The following is a 16,522-nucleotide window of genomic DNA, read 5'->3' on the forward strand; positions in this document are numbered from 1 at the left end:
CATCATCAAACAGACAGCCTCCCTCTCCTGGCACTGCCATTCCTCCTTCACAGTACTGTATTGCATAGCTGAAAGGTTCCTCTTCCTCCTACCTCTCATCTCTGGTAGATCTCAAATGCCGCGACCGAAACAATACAGGTTTCAAGAGACTGCTACCTGCAGATTCTGACTTGGTAGTCCAAGCAGGCCCATGAAAAGATGCAGGTTAAGAAGCTCATGGTCGGGGGATGGGGGGTACATTAGGTATGCTCGATATGCCTTGGGTAGGGCACACATGCTACAAATGTTTGAGAAGGAACAAAAGAACCACTTCCTAGACCACCTTGGATGCTCAAAGTTCTTTCTTGTTTCCAAACAGAAGCCTTCATCTGTAAGTGCTGCAGCTCCTGGGGCCATTACAAGTGCACAAAGACTTCAGAAGTCAGCAGACAAAGCAATTTGCTTTTATATTGGCTCCTGTTGTCTAGGTCACATCAGTACATTTCCTTGTTGTTCCTAGAATACTGCCTCACCCAAACCAAATGGCAAACTCAAAAAAGAAAAAAAGGAAAATTGTGCACATATAAGAAATTTACTTGCGGCATCCCTCCAGAGAAATGGAAAAAATAAAAACAAATGTTTCCCCAGATTCTCATGGGTTCAGATGTGGGGCTTTTGGAAAGCAATTAGATGACAGCCATGCAATACTAATCAACAGATTGAGCGTTCTGCGCTAAATGTGCTGTGAGGAAGTGGGGTCCACTGGGTGCTGGTGGGGGTTGCCTTGGCCTCATTCCTCTCCCCTCTCCTCCTTTTCTGCTTCCTGGCTGCCATGGGTCAAGACCCCTTTCCTCAGCACACCCCCCTGCCATTCTGTTCTGTTCAGGAGCCAGCCTGTTACGGACCGAAACCAAAAGCCAAAATAAACCTCTCTCCCTTTAAATTGTGGATGTCAGATATTGTATCTTGGTGAAAGAAAAGTAACTATGACCACAAGGAACAAAGCTAAAGAAAGACACAGTATCCAATAAATAGTGGTTTGAACGGTATCCATAATAACATTAAATGTGAATGGGTTAAATAAACCGGGGAAAATGAAACATTCCTGATTGTCAAAGTAAAAAAATAATATGATTGAACTATATGCTTATTCATATGATACTCCTTATATTTTTCCTTTACATCAGTTTTCTTTTTTTATATGTTCCATTATTTTAAATGTCTAAAATGGTATGTTGTGAAATAGGTACATGTTGTGTAACAGAAAAATCCAGGTGATTAACATATGCCTTGCCTGACAAACTCAGTGTCTTTGAAAGAAGCAATCAAAGAAAATATTCTCTGTCATTTTTGTGATGTGATGATATTTTGAAACTTCCAGAATTTCCACTGTCGACCCTCATTCTCCTCTTCTCAACCCCACTGGCCAAACCACCATAGGCACCTCCTACAGAACTAGAAAAACCTGACCCGGCTCTATGTCCTCCAAAGAGCAAGACGCTAGTATCCTCTACCACCTTCCAACAGCATCTGTCTGCGGGCTAGCACTGCCCTCCACCTGTGTTTAATGTCCTGCACTCATACGTCTGGGCAGTTGGAGCACGTTGCAAACTCCAAAGCCAACTCCCCTGCAGCAGGGCAAACACCTTCATTGCCATTCCAGGCCTTCATCCTCAGTAACTGCCCAATGAATATTTTTATTAAAAACTGGTAAGAAATGAAAGTGTTTCATTCAGAGGTTCTCAGCCTTCTAATTACCCCAGGCACCTTGCATGATTTCTTTCTAGTTTTTTCTTGAGTAGTATTCTTATCAGTCAGAGCTGCTGAGAAAACTAGTGCTACCTAACCACACTGACATGAATTCCCTACAAAGATAAAAACGGCACCAATATTTTAGTTAGCTAACATGTATACCAACATCTTTGTAAAACTAGGTAATGTTTTGAAACTTAAACCTCTCAAAGGAATTAGAAAAACAAAAAATAGCTAATCCACATATACCCAGTGAGAAGACAATTTAATAATATATATCTAGGGCCTGAAAATGTCAGTTGTTGGCTTCGTAATTCTACTCTGGAGAATTCTACTTTAAGGAAATATAAAACACCAAAGTATACAAAATTACATTTTCTATATAAAACATATTATCAAACAGTAATTTAAAACAGTGAAAAGTGGGGAACAACCTAGATATCCAGCAACTGGGGAACAGTTAAATAACAAAAGCCAAACAATGGGAAACAATGAATAAATGAGAACAACTTTTTAAAAGCCTAGAAACATAGTTAAGTGACAACAGTAAGTCAACAGAGTAGGATATAAAACAACCTACACACTATGACCTCAAGAATTAAATCAATTAAAATGTGAAGCACAATTGCTAGCATGTGATGATATTTTGTAAATTTCCCATTTGTATCTTTATCCATCTCTGTGCTATCAAATGTTATGCAATGAGCAGAGTGCTTTTATAATTTTCAGAAAAGAAAAACTCAAAAGTCTAAAGTAAAAAATAACTAAAAGACCCATTTCTCCTGTGTTCAAACAACACTTTTCAATTATTCACAGATCTGTATAGGGAATTCAAAATAATGAACTAAAATAATCTCATGCTTTTAACAAATGTCTAATAGTTTCTCACCTCTTCCACTGCTTACTGATATGTACAATATCAGTTTGTAAGAAAAAACTATCCTGTACCTGCTAACAACTCTTTTCCTTCATAGCATTAAACAATAAATCAATATCTGGGCACCTGTGCTTACTCCAAAAAGCCTCCGGAAAAAAGTTCCTCTCTTTAGATCAACTTCAAGAACGCCTTCCAGAACACTCGCTGTACTGTGCCAACCATGAAAAAGAATTTTCCAAACTTCCTATTAAAAAAATCTCAATAAAATGTATCCATTTTCCTATGAATGAGTCTAATTTCTCATTCTTTATGGCTGAGCAATATTCCATTTTATAGAAAAACCACATCTTCTTTATCCAATCTCCAACTGATGGGCAAATGAGCTGTTTCCAAGTTTTACCTATTACAAACTGTGCTGCTATAAACATGGGTGTGCATATAGCACTTTGGTATGATTCTTTTAATGAGGATATACTCCTAAGTGAAATAAATAAGTCACATGTGTAAATACCAAATAGTTTCTCTGGTGTGAATAAACTGTAATAGTACATAAGATCCTAATGAGATAACTGACATTGTGAAATGGGAAGAAAAGGGCTAAAGGTGTAAGGAAAGTGGGAAGGGTAGGGGAAGGGTAATAAGGGAAAAGAAAAACATATGAGAAAATGAAAAAATGGAAATAAAGTGTTTGTAAATCAGGAGGGGAGGAGGGGGTGAAGGGAGGGCAGGGACAAGGGGAAAAAATAAGAACCAAGACCTGTCATGGAAAGGTACAAGATCCCAATGATGAATGTAACTGTACTGTATTACCTAAAATGTACCAATAAACTCAATAAAAGAAAAAAAAACTTTTTTTAAATCTCAACAAGCACGAGGTGGTGTTACCAGACTGGCTATCCTTCCTTCCTCTGTCCTAGGAGGTGCCATGCTGCCCCCGTCAATAAAACAACCTCGATTTGAAAGCCTACTGGTGTTGGTGTGATTCTTTTGGCAAAAGAAATTATCCACTGGGTGCCATATTTTAGCCGAATTCTCCTTTTCTGTGGCTTGACATCAAGAATATAAGCTTTTTGGTTGACAAAGCTGGTTTGGTATCACCTTGGTAAATCAACATCCCTAACCCCAAGCTTCCTGTAAAAGAGCATAATAACCCTCAAGAACTCCTGTGAAAAATCCAATCAACCTTTAGAATTAAAGCACCCATCGCAGTACATGGCACGTAACCTGTGCGCCGAGTCGGCCTGCTTTCCCTCTCACTGCCTGCCTCCGTTCTCACCTCACGGTTTCATTAGAAATAGTGTCCTCTGCATCCATGGGACACTATGTGCTCAGGCCAGCCCTGGGCAAAGTCACTTCCGCATTGATTTGAATTTCCTCCCAGAATGTCTAACAAAGACCCCTCCACAACAAGAGAAGCTGGCCAAAACCCCAAAAATCAAAACAGAATTTGGCCTGAACTTGATCATTCCGAATTTGGAGACCAAAGCACAAGGAATCTTGGGGTTGTCAGTTTACTGATTATGCCCACCCAGTTGAGTGACCCTGGACAAGTGATGTAATCCAGGTGAACACAAGTCCTCTCCACACAGAATGAGACAATAATATGTCAGGTTGGTGTAAGGAATTAATGAAGAAAATAAAAAGCCTCCCAGGTATCTGCCACATGGCAATGATGAAAGTATCACAGTGCTTCTTGTGATACACAGTATGGCATCAACAGCCAGCACTTCATTTCAGTTGGGACCCAAAGAATAGAAAAACTGTCTGAAAGCCCTGAGCTTCCCACCCTGCCCCTCAGGGAGGACTTACGGCGGCAGACCTTACAGCACTGGCCCGCGATGTGCACAGGGAGGGAGTCTGGGGAACATCTGAGCGGGGGACAGGACATCCGCCGGCACTCCACAACGCCACTCTGAGGAAGGAAACAAACCAAGGCATCTCAGAAGTGTCCTCTAAAAGCTCCTGTTGAGAGAAAGTTCACATCTCACCCCCAAAACTTCATCGGGGACAGAGAACAGTGTGAGGAATTCCCACTCCGCGCTAAGACCTCAAACAAAACCTTTCTGCAGCCTAAATGCACCTTCGCCACCTCAATTACTTTTCTGATAACCATCACTGGCTGCATCCCACCTGCCCATGTGGACTAAGTAGATTAGGCAGAAAACAAAAAAGCCTATTTTTACAAGAACATAAGTAACACCTTTTGCAGACCCTGCCAGTCATTTCTGAGGCTCTAACAATCCATTTTGTATTTTCCTAGACAAACAACTGCATTCTTCAGATATTTATCAAGTAATTTCGACTGGACAAGGTTCGCATGCTAATTTTTAGAGAGGGTTCTCATGATCCTCTGCATAGGTGGACAGTACAAATGATGGGTAGCTTGAAAAGCAGTGAGTGAGGAAAACATCTTGCAATTCTCTGGGAAAAAAAATGACAGATACCATGCAAAACACAACAAAAACCCACAGAGACTAATTAAATCCCTTTTTAAAATTTATTCTAGTAGAGAAAAGTTGTGATAAAGCCAACTATTCGGGTGTATGAAAATCAAATGAGTCTCTTTCCCCTCTATATCTGAACTTCTAAATTCCAAACTGTAAGCTTCCTAAAATTATGAGATCAAATTAGAGTGTAGCAAGGGAAATTGAATTTTAACTTCCAAGTATGTAGAGAACAAATGACAATTTTTTCAGTGTTTACATTGACTGAATTGCAAAAGGATAATTTGTATAAAGGCATTAACATTATATATTAAATAACTCAATTACACTATAAGTACTATATCTGTCCCCTTAAAACTGTTATTATCTTATTTACTTACAAAGGGACTTACTTTGCATGTACAATTCCTGCAATGGTCACCATCAACCCAAGAGTCTTGGTCCCGATAGAGCAATCCACTCACTTGACAGGTCTTCTCACAATGACAGTTTTCCAATTGACTAAGTCTTGTCTCTGCATAATTTAGCTGCAGGAGAGGAGTTACAGGGTCTAATTTGTATAATTCAGTCATCTTAAAAAAAAAAAGCAATAACAAGGGGGAATGTATCCAAACAGGAAGACATAGAGCATAAAATGCTCCAGAGATTTTAAGCAAGATCTGTTTTTGGTGTTTGTTTGCTTTCTTAATCACAAAGTTGAATCACTCAAAATTGAAGACATACTGACTTCCATGATCTAATGAATGCCAAATGAGATATTAACGTGTATCTCAGGACCTCATGGGTGTTCACACAGGTGTGGGCTTTCAGCTCAAGCCCGCTCAGAAACCTAGGAACAAATGTGTTCTCAAGGACTTTTTGCAATGTCTACAGAGATCTAACCAGGATCACCCTTATATTATTTCCTACTCTCGTCTCCATCTTATTCACACCATAAGCAAAGTATCAGAGTTTACATGCCCAGAAATCACTGCTTCCTCTCCAATGAAAAACTCTGGGGAACTTGGGCCAGAAAAGCAAAAGCAATAGAGTGACTTCGGTTTTTTTCCTGGATTATTCTCCCCAAAAAGAATGGCCCAGAGATTTACTGTGATGTTCAGGGGAAGGTCAAATGCAGTGAGCAAACCCCTAATTGAGGTCAAGATTTTATAAAGTAACCTTTTACATTTTTCAAGGCTACTTCATCATTACCGCTAATTACAGAGTCTTAGAATCTTCAGTTTCAAAGGGATTATAAAGATTGTGTACCTCCACAAGAAATACTCATGGAGTGCTCATTTCCACATCTCCAGGGGTGAAACACGTATTACCCCCCAAGGAAAGCCACCTCCTGTTGTCATTGCTGTTGTTGTTGTTGGCTCTGGATGTTTGGAATGACCTTTTTATCTAACCTGTGAAATCCCTCTGCCTTTTCCTGCTAGGTTTAATTTGGCCCTGACCAAGACTAATGTTCCAACATCTGAGGTTCTCCCAGCCTCAAGTTGGCTCTTGACTTCATTCAGCACCACCATTTCTTTAACAGCTCCTTACAATATGGTTCCAGTCCTCTCTCCTCACTGCTTCCATACAGCCTACTTCAACTTGTGTTCAGAAACACAGTAGAGGACTGTGACTCAGTAGTAGAGAGTTTCTCCAGCAAGCACAAGGCCCTGGGTTCAAACCCCAACCACAAGAAAAGAAAAATACAATGCAAAGACAGTCTTAAAATAGATTTTTTTGGACTGAGCCACAGACATGCTAAAGAGTAATTCAGCTCAAAGGCAGTATCACTTTTATCTCCTTTCCTTTCTATCAGACAGCCATGATTGAAAAACAAATTCCAGTTCCTAACAATTCATCTCACGTTTTCTCTTTTCCTTCTCAGTCACACTTCACATGTCCATGTCTTGACTCTTTTTCCCATATGGGAAATCAGTTCAATCTCTGATGCCACAAAGATTATTCTGAACCTTTATTTTAGATATAATGGGTGAGCTTCAGAAACAATGCCTCCCATCACCTTTCCTGGTGAGATAAGGTTTCATTCTGCACATGCTCTCCTCAGTTACTTATAGCAGAGCTAGCTCCATGTGTAATTCTAACTTTTGGATTTCTCATTCATTTCATCCTCTTCCTCCAAGCTTTTGGAACATTTCAGGAAAACTGGCCCACTGCCTCTGCTGTGGGTGGTAGCAAAAGGCAGAGAAAATAACATCCTCGGCAAGGCACATGTACTGTGATCAGCCCCCAAAGAACTAAGGATTGATTACCTTAAATATCACCAGCTTCCTAGGACTCCTTTTAATATGTATGATCTTCCCAAAATTCATGTTTCATTTACAACTCCAGCCTAATTATAGAGTTTCTAGAATCTGTGATAATTAAGATCTTTGGGAATTCTTTAGGAAACACAGATAAAATACATTTTCAGAGATTAAGTGACCAAACCATATATAGGCCAGAGATAATAAAAAGAAAATAACAAAAAAAAAGGAAATAACAACGTATTCCTTATTATCTTTATTTCATTGCTAGAAGCCCACATAGTTTCTATGTAAAGTTATTACCTGACCAACAGCTGAAGAAAAAGGAGCTGAATTAGACCTCCTAAGTGTGGCTCAGAATAGTGTTTCTGTTTGGGAGAGAAACATCCTTACCTTACTCTGAAAACCTGGTACAATTCTGGTACCCATGTCATTCCAAAAGGAAACATCATAAAGACTAAATTATTCTATAATTATACAATTATTCTATAATTATAATTTAGAATAAAGGCAATTCTATATTCATCCAAGGTCCTGAAAATCTGGTGCTTGCCTAAGGTGAGTATTGACATTTATCAATACTGGACCATCAAAGCAGAGCTCTACATTCATCTACAAATTCAATTCCTGAGGAAAACTTCAGTTTTAATATAATAGATTTTTATCTCCCTTCTGATCTCTGCTTTTATTTTTCATATATTTAGCCTTTTCTGACAACACTGAAAGCCCTAATCTCTATAATGACTTTGTCAGACAGATAAAAGGCAAAAGGATATTAAGGCCAAAAGCTAATTTTTCAAAGCCATTTAATATGTAATCGTGCTTCCCTTTTCTCCTGCTAAATCCTATAACAACAATAACAGAGAAAAACAAACTCTGAATCAAAAAGTGAATTACATTTTCTGTCAATGGCATTAGTGTGCTAAACTGATACAACTTCATTTTCAGAAGCTATTCCTACACAGCCTCCTCCATTTTCTGAGAAGACCGCAGATCCAAAGTAGATACAGCATCAAATCTCCATCTCTACTGTTTACCTTTGTATCTGTATTTATCCAAGAAGCCAAGGACTGAAGCACTTGGTCTCAACTCTCCAAATTCATAGCTAGAATGAGGCCTTTTGAACAGTCAGGGGTCAAAGAACGGCTCATCATACAGTCAATTTTTTTCCTTTGGAATACTCTTTACTTAACGTTTGTCACACAGCAGGGAAAAAATCTTGTTGCTGATGTTGTTGTTGTTTTTGTTGTTCTTAAACCTTTAAACTTAACTGAAAAATCATTATTTAGCCCCTCAAAACTTAAAAAAAAATGTCTTGAAATTAAATACGTTAAAGCCGAAATGCCACTCCAAGTGCTCCTTGGTTTGCCTACATAGATTCATCAAAGATATAAACAACAGTAATTGAAGTGTCCAGTCTCTCGTATCTTTTCTTTCTGAGATTGAGGACAGAACACCATGCCAGGTCCACGAGCAGGACCCAATCTCCTGACCCTATCACAGTACACCTGCCTGGCAGGGGAGCAGTTTCTGCAACATCAACACTTCCGGAAGGAATGTCAGAGTGAGTCTGTGGGGTCATAGACTCTTCCAGGGTTACTAAGGTGTTAGACAACAACAACAACAGAAAGGGGCACTGTTACTTTACGTAACTGTCCTTCACAGCATTGAAAGAGTATTGTTTTGTGAAAATGTCAGGCTTTCTCAAGAGTTCTCTTGCCTACCCTCATCTCCGTCACTGGAATGTCAATGAATGGAAGCCAGCTTCCTCAATCCTTACAGGAAAGAAGGGAGAGTAGGCCATTCTAGACACAACCCCGGGCTGATGGGATACTTCTATCTGTTAGGTTGGATGTGACTGTGACTACCAATTCCTGTCCAGCCTGTACCCTGAGACTGCTCCCCAGCAGTGTTCTGAGGTGACTCAATTGTAAGAGGGATTTCTGCTGCTGCCCGGGACTTCTCCACTACTGTTCTAGACCAACACTCTGACAGCAAGTTGCAGTCTCTGCCAGTCTTTGTAATGCCAAGGCACTGCGGGAAGGGTGCATTTTCTTGGCACCATCTTCCCCTCATAGTCCCCCTTTTGTTTTACTCAGGTCAACACTATAAATAACAAGAGCCACCCACTGTTGAATGGCTACTGTGAATCCTGCACCAAACTTCATCTGATTGGTCCCAGGATAAACACCATGAATGGTTATCACCATTCCCTATACAAAGAAGCAGCAGCATCTACCAGTCCAATAACTTGTTCAAGGCTACGACGTTAAAAAACATAGTAACAAAAAGAACGCCGAACCAGGTCAGTCTGACTCCAAAGCCCATTCCCTACCTGCAGCATGATCTGTGATTACACACCTATCTCACTCAAGGCTACCCAACAAAGTAACCAAACTTCAAAATTTATCTCTAAACGCATCAACTCAACCTTGCCACAACAGGTTTTGTTTAACTAAGGGCAGAGCCTGAGTCCAGATGGACTTGGTGCCATAGAGTTCCCTCTCCAACAGGAAACTGTTTTGCTTTCAGGTGGCCTAACATCTCCAACTCTATCCTCTTCAATCTGTCCAAAAGGGACATTTCTGCTTCCGCCAAGATGGCTGACTCGAATCCGGAAGTATTTCACCGATTGTTCGAACAGACTGGAATTCCATACTCAGAACATAAACAAAAACTTCTGAAAATGACCACAGAGCTAACACATAAGGGAGAATAACACAAAGGCTGAAACAAAGTGACAGCAGAGATCCCAAGAGCCAAGCAAGCACCAGAGCCAACCTACATCCTGCAGGTTTCTGCTCTTGAGGTCCCACCTTGAAGGCTGCACAGGTTTGGAGAGCAAAGGCAGAGAAAAACAGCAGCCCAAGATGCGATGTCTTTTAAAAAGCTCCTATAGGAAGGCAGGGACCCTGCCAGGCTGTTCCCTGTTTTAGAGTAATACACAGGCAACAAGTCTTGCACAAAACACAGAAAGATCGTCCTGTTCGGGCTTGAGTACTGAGTACGGCGAGGGGAGATCTCCCCGAGAATTCTTAACATTTCTTCTCCGAGGAGTCACCTAGCCTGTCACAGGTGTGGGGAACTGACTCTCAGCACTCAGATGATGTAATATGAGGTGGTCCTGAGTGGTTCTGGCAAGAGCATACCCAATGTCCTCACAGCCCTGAAAGGAGAACCAGAAGCTCGTAACCAAAAGGGGAGGTAAAAGAGCTTATTCTTCAGATCCTCCCGCTGACACAGGCTGCTGCGATCTCCACATTGACTCCCAAAGGGAAATCTAGCCCAACTCCACAGAGTGATCCAACAAGCATTCCTCTTTTCTTTTTGCTGCTCACTACTCTTTCTAACCCCTCTTTTTTCCAACCATAACCCTTTTCAATCCCATCCATTTTCAGAATCTAAATATGTGATTTCAGGTCCCAGCTCTGCCATATACTCTTACAAAAAGCTACCTTTCTGGATCGTAGTCTTCTCAAAGTAGGATAATAAACTTAGCTTACAAGGTTACTGTGAGGATGAATTTAAAATGCTTAAGTACTGGAACTAACACATACAAAATGCTCAATACACAGGACCTAGTCTGAGTGGCTCTCCAACTTCCTAGATCCAAGATTGACAAACTAAGGCTCTCAAGCCAACTCTGGCCTACACTTATTTTTTTGACATCCTGTGAGCTAAGAATAGTTTTTATATTTTTCAATGGATATGTTTTCAATGGTTATAAATGATCATATTTAAAAGAAATATTTATAAACATAATAGCCTCATATTTGTTTGTTGGCCTAGAAAACACAATGTTTGCCAGCTGGCCACTTACAGAAAAAATTTTTGACAACTCCTGCTTGAGATTACCACAGATTACATATTATGCAGTGTAGAACTGTAATTCTCTTCGCAGTTTGGAAGGCACAGACTTACAAATCTGACAAAATCCCAGAGGAGGAAAGGTGAGATTCAGGAGCCAGATTAAACCAACTTCTGCTTGCTGTATCCCACAATTTAAAAACTTTCTGCCTCCCCAATGCCCATTTTACATTACAATGCTTTGAAGATAGAGCTCACTGTAGCTCCTGGATAATGTATCACTACAAAGAGAAAAATGCCATTCTCCACAATGAGAAAGAAAAGGGCATCCTCAGAGCCAGAGAATGGAGACCTTCAGGCACCTGAGGCTGAGTGGCATGTTTCTTGTTTCTAAACTTTAGCAGCATGATTAAATATAATTAACAGTATTGAGATCAAGCTGCTCCAGACAATATAAAATAAAAGTCTCTATATGCCACAAGCTGGGATGGCAAAGAATTGCCTGAATTTCACGTTTCTACAGCATTCTGAAGTGAAAAGCGAATGGTTTAGACTCAAGCTTCAGACTGTGTCTCTCTTTGCAAAAATACTCTGTGTCTACCTTCCAGACAAAAGGGGACTTGGCTTAGCCAAAAACTGAGTTTGAAACAGAAACACTGTCTTCAGTGGCACAACCTACAGATCCAAAATGCAGCCTTACCTCCCCATCACTTATCTGCCCACCAAGTATTTTCTACTTGCCACACCTGAAGGTAGATGGTAATCACAGCCATGGGTAAAAGAGAATGAATGCATCATCTTCACTGTTAGTAAAATTCTTCCTTTTGCAGAGCATAACGTCTCTTAGGCTCAACCTAATTCCTTCTTCACCCTAGGCCAAACTCATATCCCCAGCTAATTGGTATCATAACAGCATTAGCCACATTTTCAATTTTTTTCAATGCCTTTCTACACTAAGGCTGAGGGTTTTCATTATGAATCTAGACTGTGTGAACAGACATTAAAGTCCCTAACTCTTCAGCTGCTCCATATGGATATTTCTGTGGTAGAGGTTGTCTCGTCCATCACTGCGTCTCCAAGCCTAGCACCGTGGCTGGAAAACAGAAGTTTCTCACAAGATATTTGTTCCAGGAATGATGGAGGAAAAGACACAGAATTTTAAAAACTGAAAGTGTCGAAAGGCAAATGTTCCTTCATGATTTAACTTAGGATCAGTCCTGAAACAAAGCATAGGGCAGGACTTGCTGTGACAGCAGCCTGTTTCTAACAACAGCTACCTTCCCCACTCTTGATTTCTGGCAATAACTCTTACATCAGAAACGCACCAAAGTATCAGCAGCAGTGGCTCGAGTCATGTAACATGTCCTAGTGTTACCGGTTTAACAGTCATTGGGTAAATTCCTTTTCTGCTCCCAGGGAATCTTCAGTACTACACAATGCCTCCTGCTCCAAATAATTTTCAAGAAAAACATTCAGATGCAGCCTAATGGCATCAAAGGTCAGAATGGTTACACCGACTAGAGGTAGTCTCGTTTCACAGGAAAATAAAACACACTTATTGGAACAGATTGCAGGTGTCGAGGCTAAAAATGTGTCCATTATAACATATCCCTCTAAAGTCCTGATACGACAGAGAAAGAAATGAAACATCACAAGTGAAATTTAGATACCTACTTTTGCTGTCATCTTGGCCAAAAGTTCTTGTAAATCCATTATTCCTTGCACCAGGCTTAAGAAATCACTGCAGGTAGGGCAAGCTCAATAAAGAAAATATAAAATATATATTGATTTTGTGCTAATGTAGGAAAGAAAATTGCAAAACAGTTGTTTGATGGTAGAAGTAATTTTCTCTTTTGGTTAAAATGTAAAGTGAAATCACAGAGGATTTAAAGTCTGGATCTTTTTTCTTTATTAATAAGAAAAAGACTGAAACAGGAAAAGGGGGCTGGCCGCTGATTGAAAAGGCCACATGACATTTCAAAATTTAACCCTCATTTTGACAGAGGGGACTAGAAAAATATAAAGTATTATAAGAGAGAAAAAGTGAGTTCACATCCAGGTCCAAAAATTTAAAGAATAATTTCATAAAACAATAATAAAGTATTACAAAGTTAAATATCTGTTTTATAATATAGAACCTGTTAACAGAACCTTTTTCCTACCTTCAAATTTTAAATTTGTAAATAAGGATAATCTTTTTAAAACTTTACAGATACAGAAGTACATAACATAGAGAATGGATTTTCTTCTGGGAAACTCCCCATCTCAGAAGTCAATACTGTATTCTGTGTATGTCCTTCCAGATGTGTCTCTCTGACATTATAAACAAGTTCTGCAAGACTCCAAACTCACAAATGCTTGAAGGTACTACTTACTGCGATTTAGGTTCGGACACTGTGTTATGTATCCATTCGGCATAAAGATGATCTTTCCATCTTGGATGATCCCCTTGACAAAGAAGAGACAAGTGGTAATCAGGGTTCCAGTCTCAGCTCAAGTGGCCCTGTGCAGGCCCATGGCTACGCAGGTCAGATTATTTTTCAGCAAGACTGATTCCCTCCAGAGCCGAGGTGGCCTTTGCCACACTGAACTACTCCAAATCATTCTATCTTGAAACTCTGAGCTGCAGCTTCATTTTGAGAAAGCCACAATTAGCTACCACTGTTGAATGCCAAAGAGATGGCAGCATCCAGGATCTGTCAGTGAGAGTTCTTCAACTATCAAACTAAACAGGCACTCATGCAATTAAAATTCTCTACCATGCCCTAATCATCCTGCGGCATTAAAGACTGCTGATTTACAGGACTTTTTTTTTTAAGCGGGAAGAAAGACATAGTAGAGTGAAATGTTTCTATTGATTCACTTAGTCAAAGAAACAAAACCAGACTGCAGAAAAATTCCCTAATGATCTTCACTCCTCAGCTGAATAATACTGAGTCTCTCTGGTTGAGTCTTCACTTGATCCTAGCCAAAAGGCCAAGAGGCGATGTCTAGCTGAAATTTAAAAACTTGCTCAACCTTTTGTAAGAAAAAGGTGCTCTCGTACGACTATAATTCACCTGGAAGAATACCCCAATTTTAAGATAGTCATCAGAAGCAGCACCTCTCCATGAAAACACTGACTTGGTTTCTGGATATTTTTGTGTTAAATTTAAGATTCTGTTTTTGGGTTTGTTTTTTTTTTTTTCTGATTTGATGGAAGAGATATTACAGAACAGATGGAAGATAGGGAAGCTGGTTCAGAATATTGAGCTTAATCTATAAATAAAATATAGGCTTAAGATAGTGCTGCAAGTCTTCCAGAGGGAGCAACATGTAACATTTATGTGCTCCTTTTCTAAACAGCAGAAGGCGACCTGCAAAAGCTGTGTTCTGCTTATTTTTTTGAAGCTAAAATATTAACTGGAAATATTAATAGAAATAACAGGATCACAGCATGATTTCACAGAAATATACACATTTAGTAACCCTTCCTTTTGGAGCATGATTCAGTGTTTGCTACTGTGACAGAAGACAGCCCCCCTATGTGGGGGAAGGCCCTGCCGCTGTGTCGCAGTATGAACCCATGCTGGGGGGGGCCAGGGAGCGATTAACGGAGCCACGCCAAGTGAATCAGCCTCTCTCCAGCATGGGGCTTCTCAGGTTTCCATCCAAACTGACTCATGCCTTTATCCCAGCTACTTGGGAGACCGAGGTAGGCACATCACAAGCCTGGACAAATTGAAAAAACAAAAAGCTGGGAATGTAAACTCACTGCAAAAGCCCGGGACTCAAGCACCAGTACCAGAAAACAACGAGGGCAAAGGCACCTTTCAGACACATTTGACACACAGAAAAAGAATAAGGGGGCCTGGACTCAAGTTCTGGATCTGACTCTAACTTACTAAATGGTCATGGGCAATCATTTCAAAAAGCAGTGCTGGATCAAAAAAAAAGTTAACGATCCTCCTAGCACTCAAGTGCTAGGCCAATTGAACAGCCACCTAAGCTCATTTTAGAATTCTGTACTTTTATTATAATGTAGATGTGTATGTATTATGTATATGTGTGTGTATATATATATATATATATATATATATGCATATATGTATTTCAGACCAACAAAGCCAGAAATGTTCATAAAAGAACAAACCACCACAGAGAATTAAAATCACATTAGAAAACATGTGTCTAATCAAGTTGATTACAAATGAATTTAGAGCAACCAACCATACTGGTTTGCCCAAGACAACAGGCAATTTCCCGGGACACGGTCAATTTCAGTGCTAAAATCAAGCTATTCCCAGGCAAACCAGAAGAGCTGCCAGCCCTGGTGATACAGAAGCAGGGACAATACACCTATGTGCCTAGAAAAGCTGAGGCCCCTCTATTTTCTATTCATCAAAAAACTCTAAATGATTCTCAGTCCTTACATCCACAGAAAAGGAACTCAGAAATGTGGAGTACGTTTGTCACGGTATCAATTATATTTCAAAGAAAAGACATAATCCATTTCCGGAAGGTACTCCGTCCCACTTATCCAATAGTGACAAACTATAAGACACAGCACTTTTCCTGGGTTTTTCTTTTAATTAAGTGACCACACTAATTCTATGTACCTGATAGATTACAAATTGCTTCCCTACACCTTTCTTCTACCTTTCTTCTACCTTTCTTCTCACTTTTAATCTCTGGCCCATGTGTGCCTGTGTTACACTGAACATCAGGTGAAGGTCAGTGACACTGACTGGAACAGAAACAGAAATGTGAGCTGACAGCTTCCCCATGATCATTAACACAAAAACCCAAAGCACTGGTATTTCTTTCTTCAGGAAAGGTCAAGGGAGTTAGCCACATACTGGCACTAAAACCGGCTCTTGCCAAATGAATCAAGATCAAGATCGGAGGGCAGGGGTAAGGGGAAAAAATGAGAATCAAGACTTGTCATGTAGAGGTACAAGATCCCAACAATGAATGTAACTGTACTGTATCCCTAAAATGTACCAATAAACTCAATTAAAGCTGAAAAAGAAAAGATTGGAATATTACTTTGATGCTGAGTGGATATAATTCGATGCTGAATTAAAACAAAGGTGGTGTTACAGAGCAGACTTCACCCAGGGAATGTGAGCATGTGTCTGGTGTGTGTGTGTGTACATGTGACAACATGTGTGTTTAAAAGAAAGAAGACTTGCAGAACAGCTTCCGAGAGTGGGAAAAATGATGGATAAGTGTGTTGGAAGCAAACAAAAGGGCGGACTGGTTAATGGTGAGGTGTCTCTGCAGAGTCCTCAAACCCACACCCAGGGCATGCACAGGTAGCATCACCAGTATGCGGCCTGCTGGGAACTGGGCTGCACAGAGCGAGGCTTCCTCTGTTTGTACAACCTTTCCCCATTGCTCACAGTGCTACCTGAGTTCTGCCTCAGTCGGATCAGTGG

At 40.2% G+C, this 16,522-nt stretch overlaps 1 protein-coding gene across 1 annotated transcript in view; it reads right to left on the bottom strand.

Moving 5' to 3' along the window:
* The window catches only part of Nell1 (neural EGFL like 1), a 675,311-nt gene that overhangs the window by 456,298 nt on the left and 202,491 nt on the right, over positions 1 to 16,522 (bottom strand). The window contains exons 6-9 of the mRNA XM_033764069.1: positions 13,478 to 13,550; positions 12,777 to 12,859; positions 5,445 to 5,579; positions 4,418 to 4,520 (exon numbers count right to left, since the gene is read on the bottom strand). Coding sequence (XP_033619960.1) covers positions 4,418 to 4,520; positions 5,445 to 5,579; positions 12,777 to 12,859; positions 13,478 to 13,550 — 394 coding nt within the window. The remainder of the gene's footprint in view (positions 1 to 4,417; positions 4,521 to 5,444; positions 5,580 to 12,776; positions 12,860 to 13,477; positions 13,551 to 16,522) is intronic.

Source organism: Fukomys damarensis, unplaced genomic scaffold (assembly GCF_012274545.1).
Source record: "Fukomys damarensis isolate Sample0158 unplaced genomic scaffold, DMR_v1.0_HiC HiC_scaffold_16, whole genome shotgun sequence".
Taxonomy (NCBI): Eukaryota; Metazoa; Chordata; class Mammalia; order Rodentia; family Bathyergidae; genus Fukomys; species Fukomys damarensis.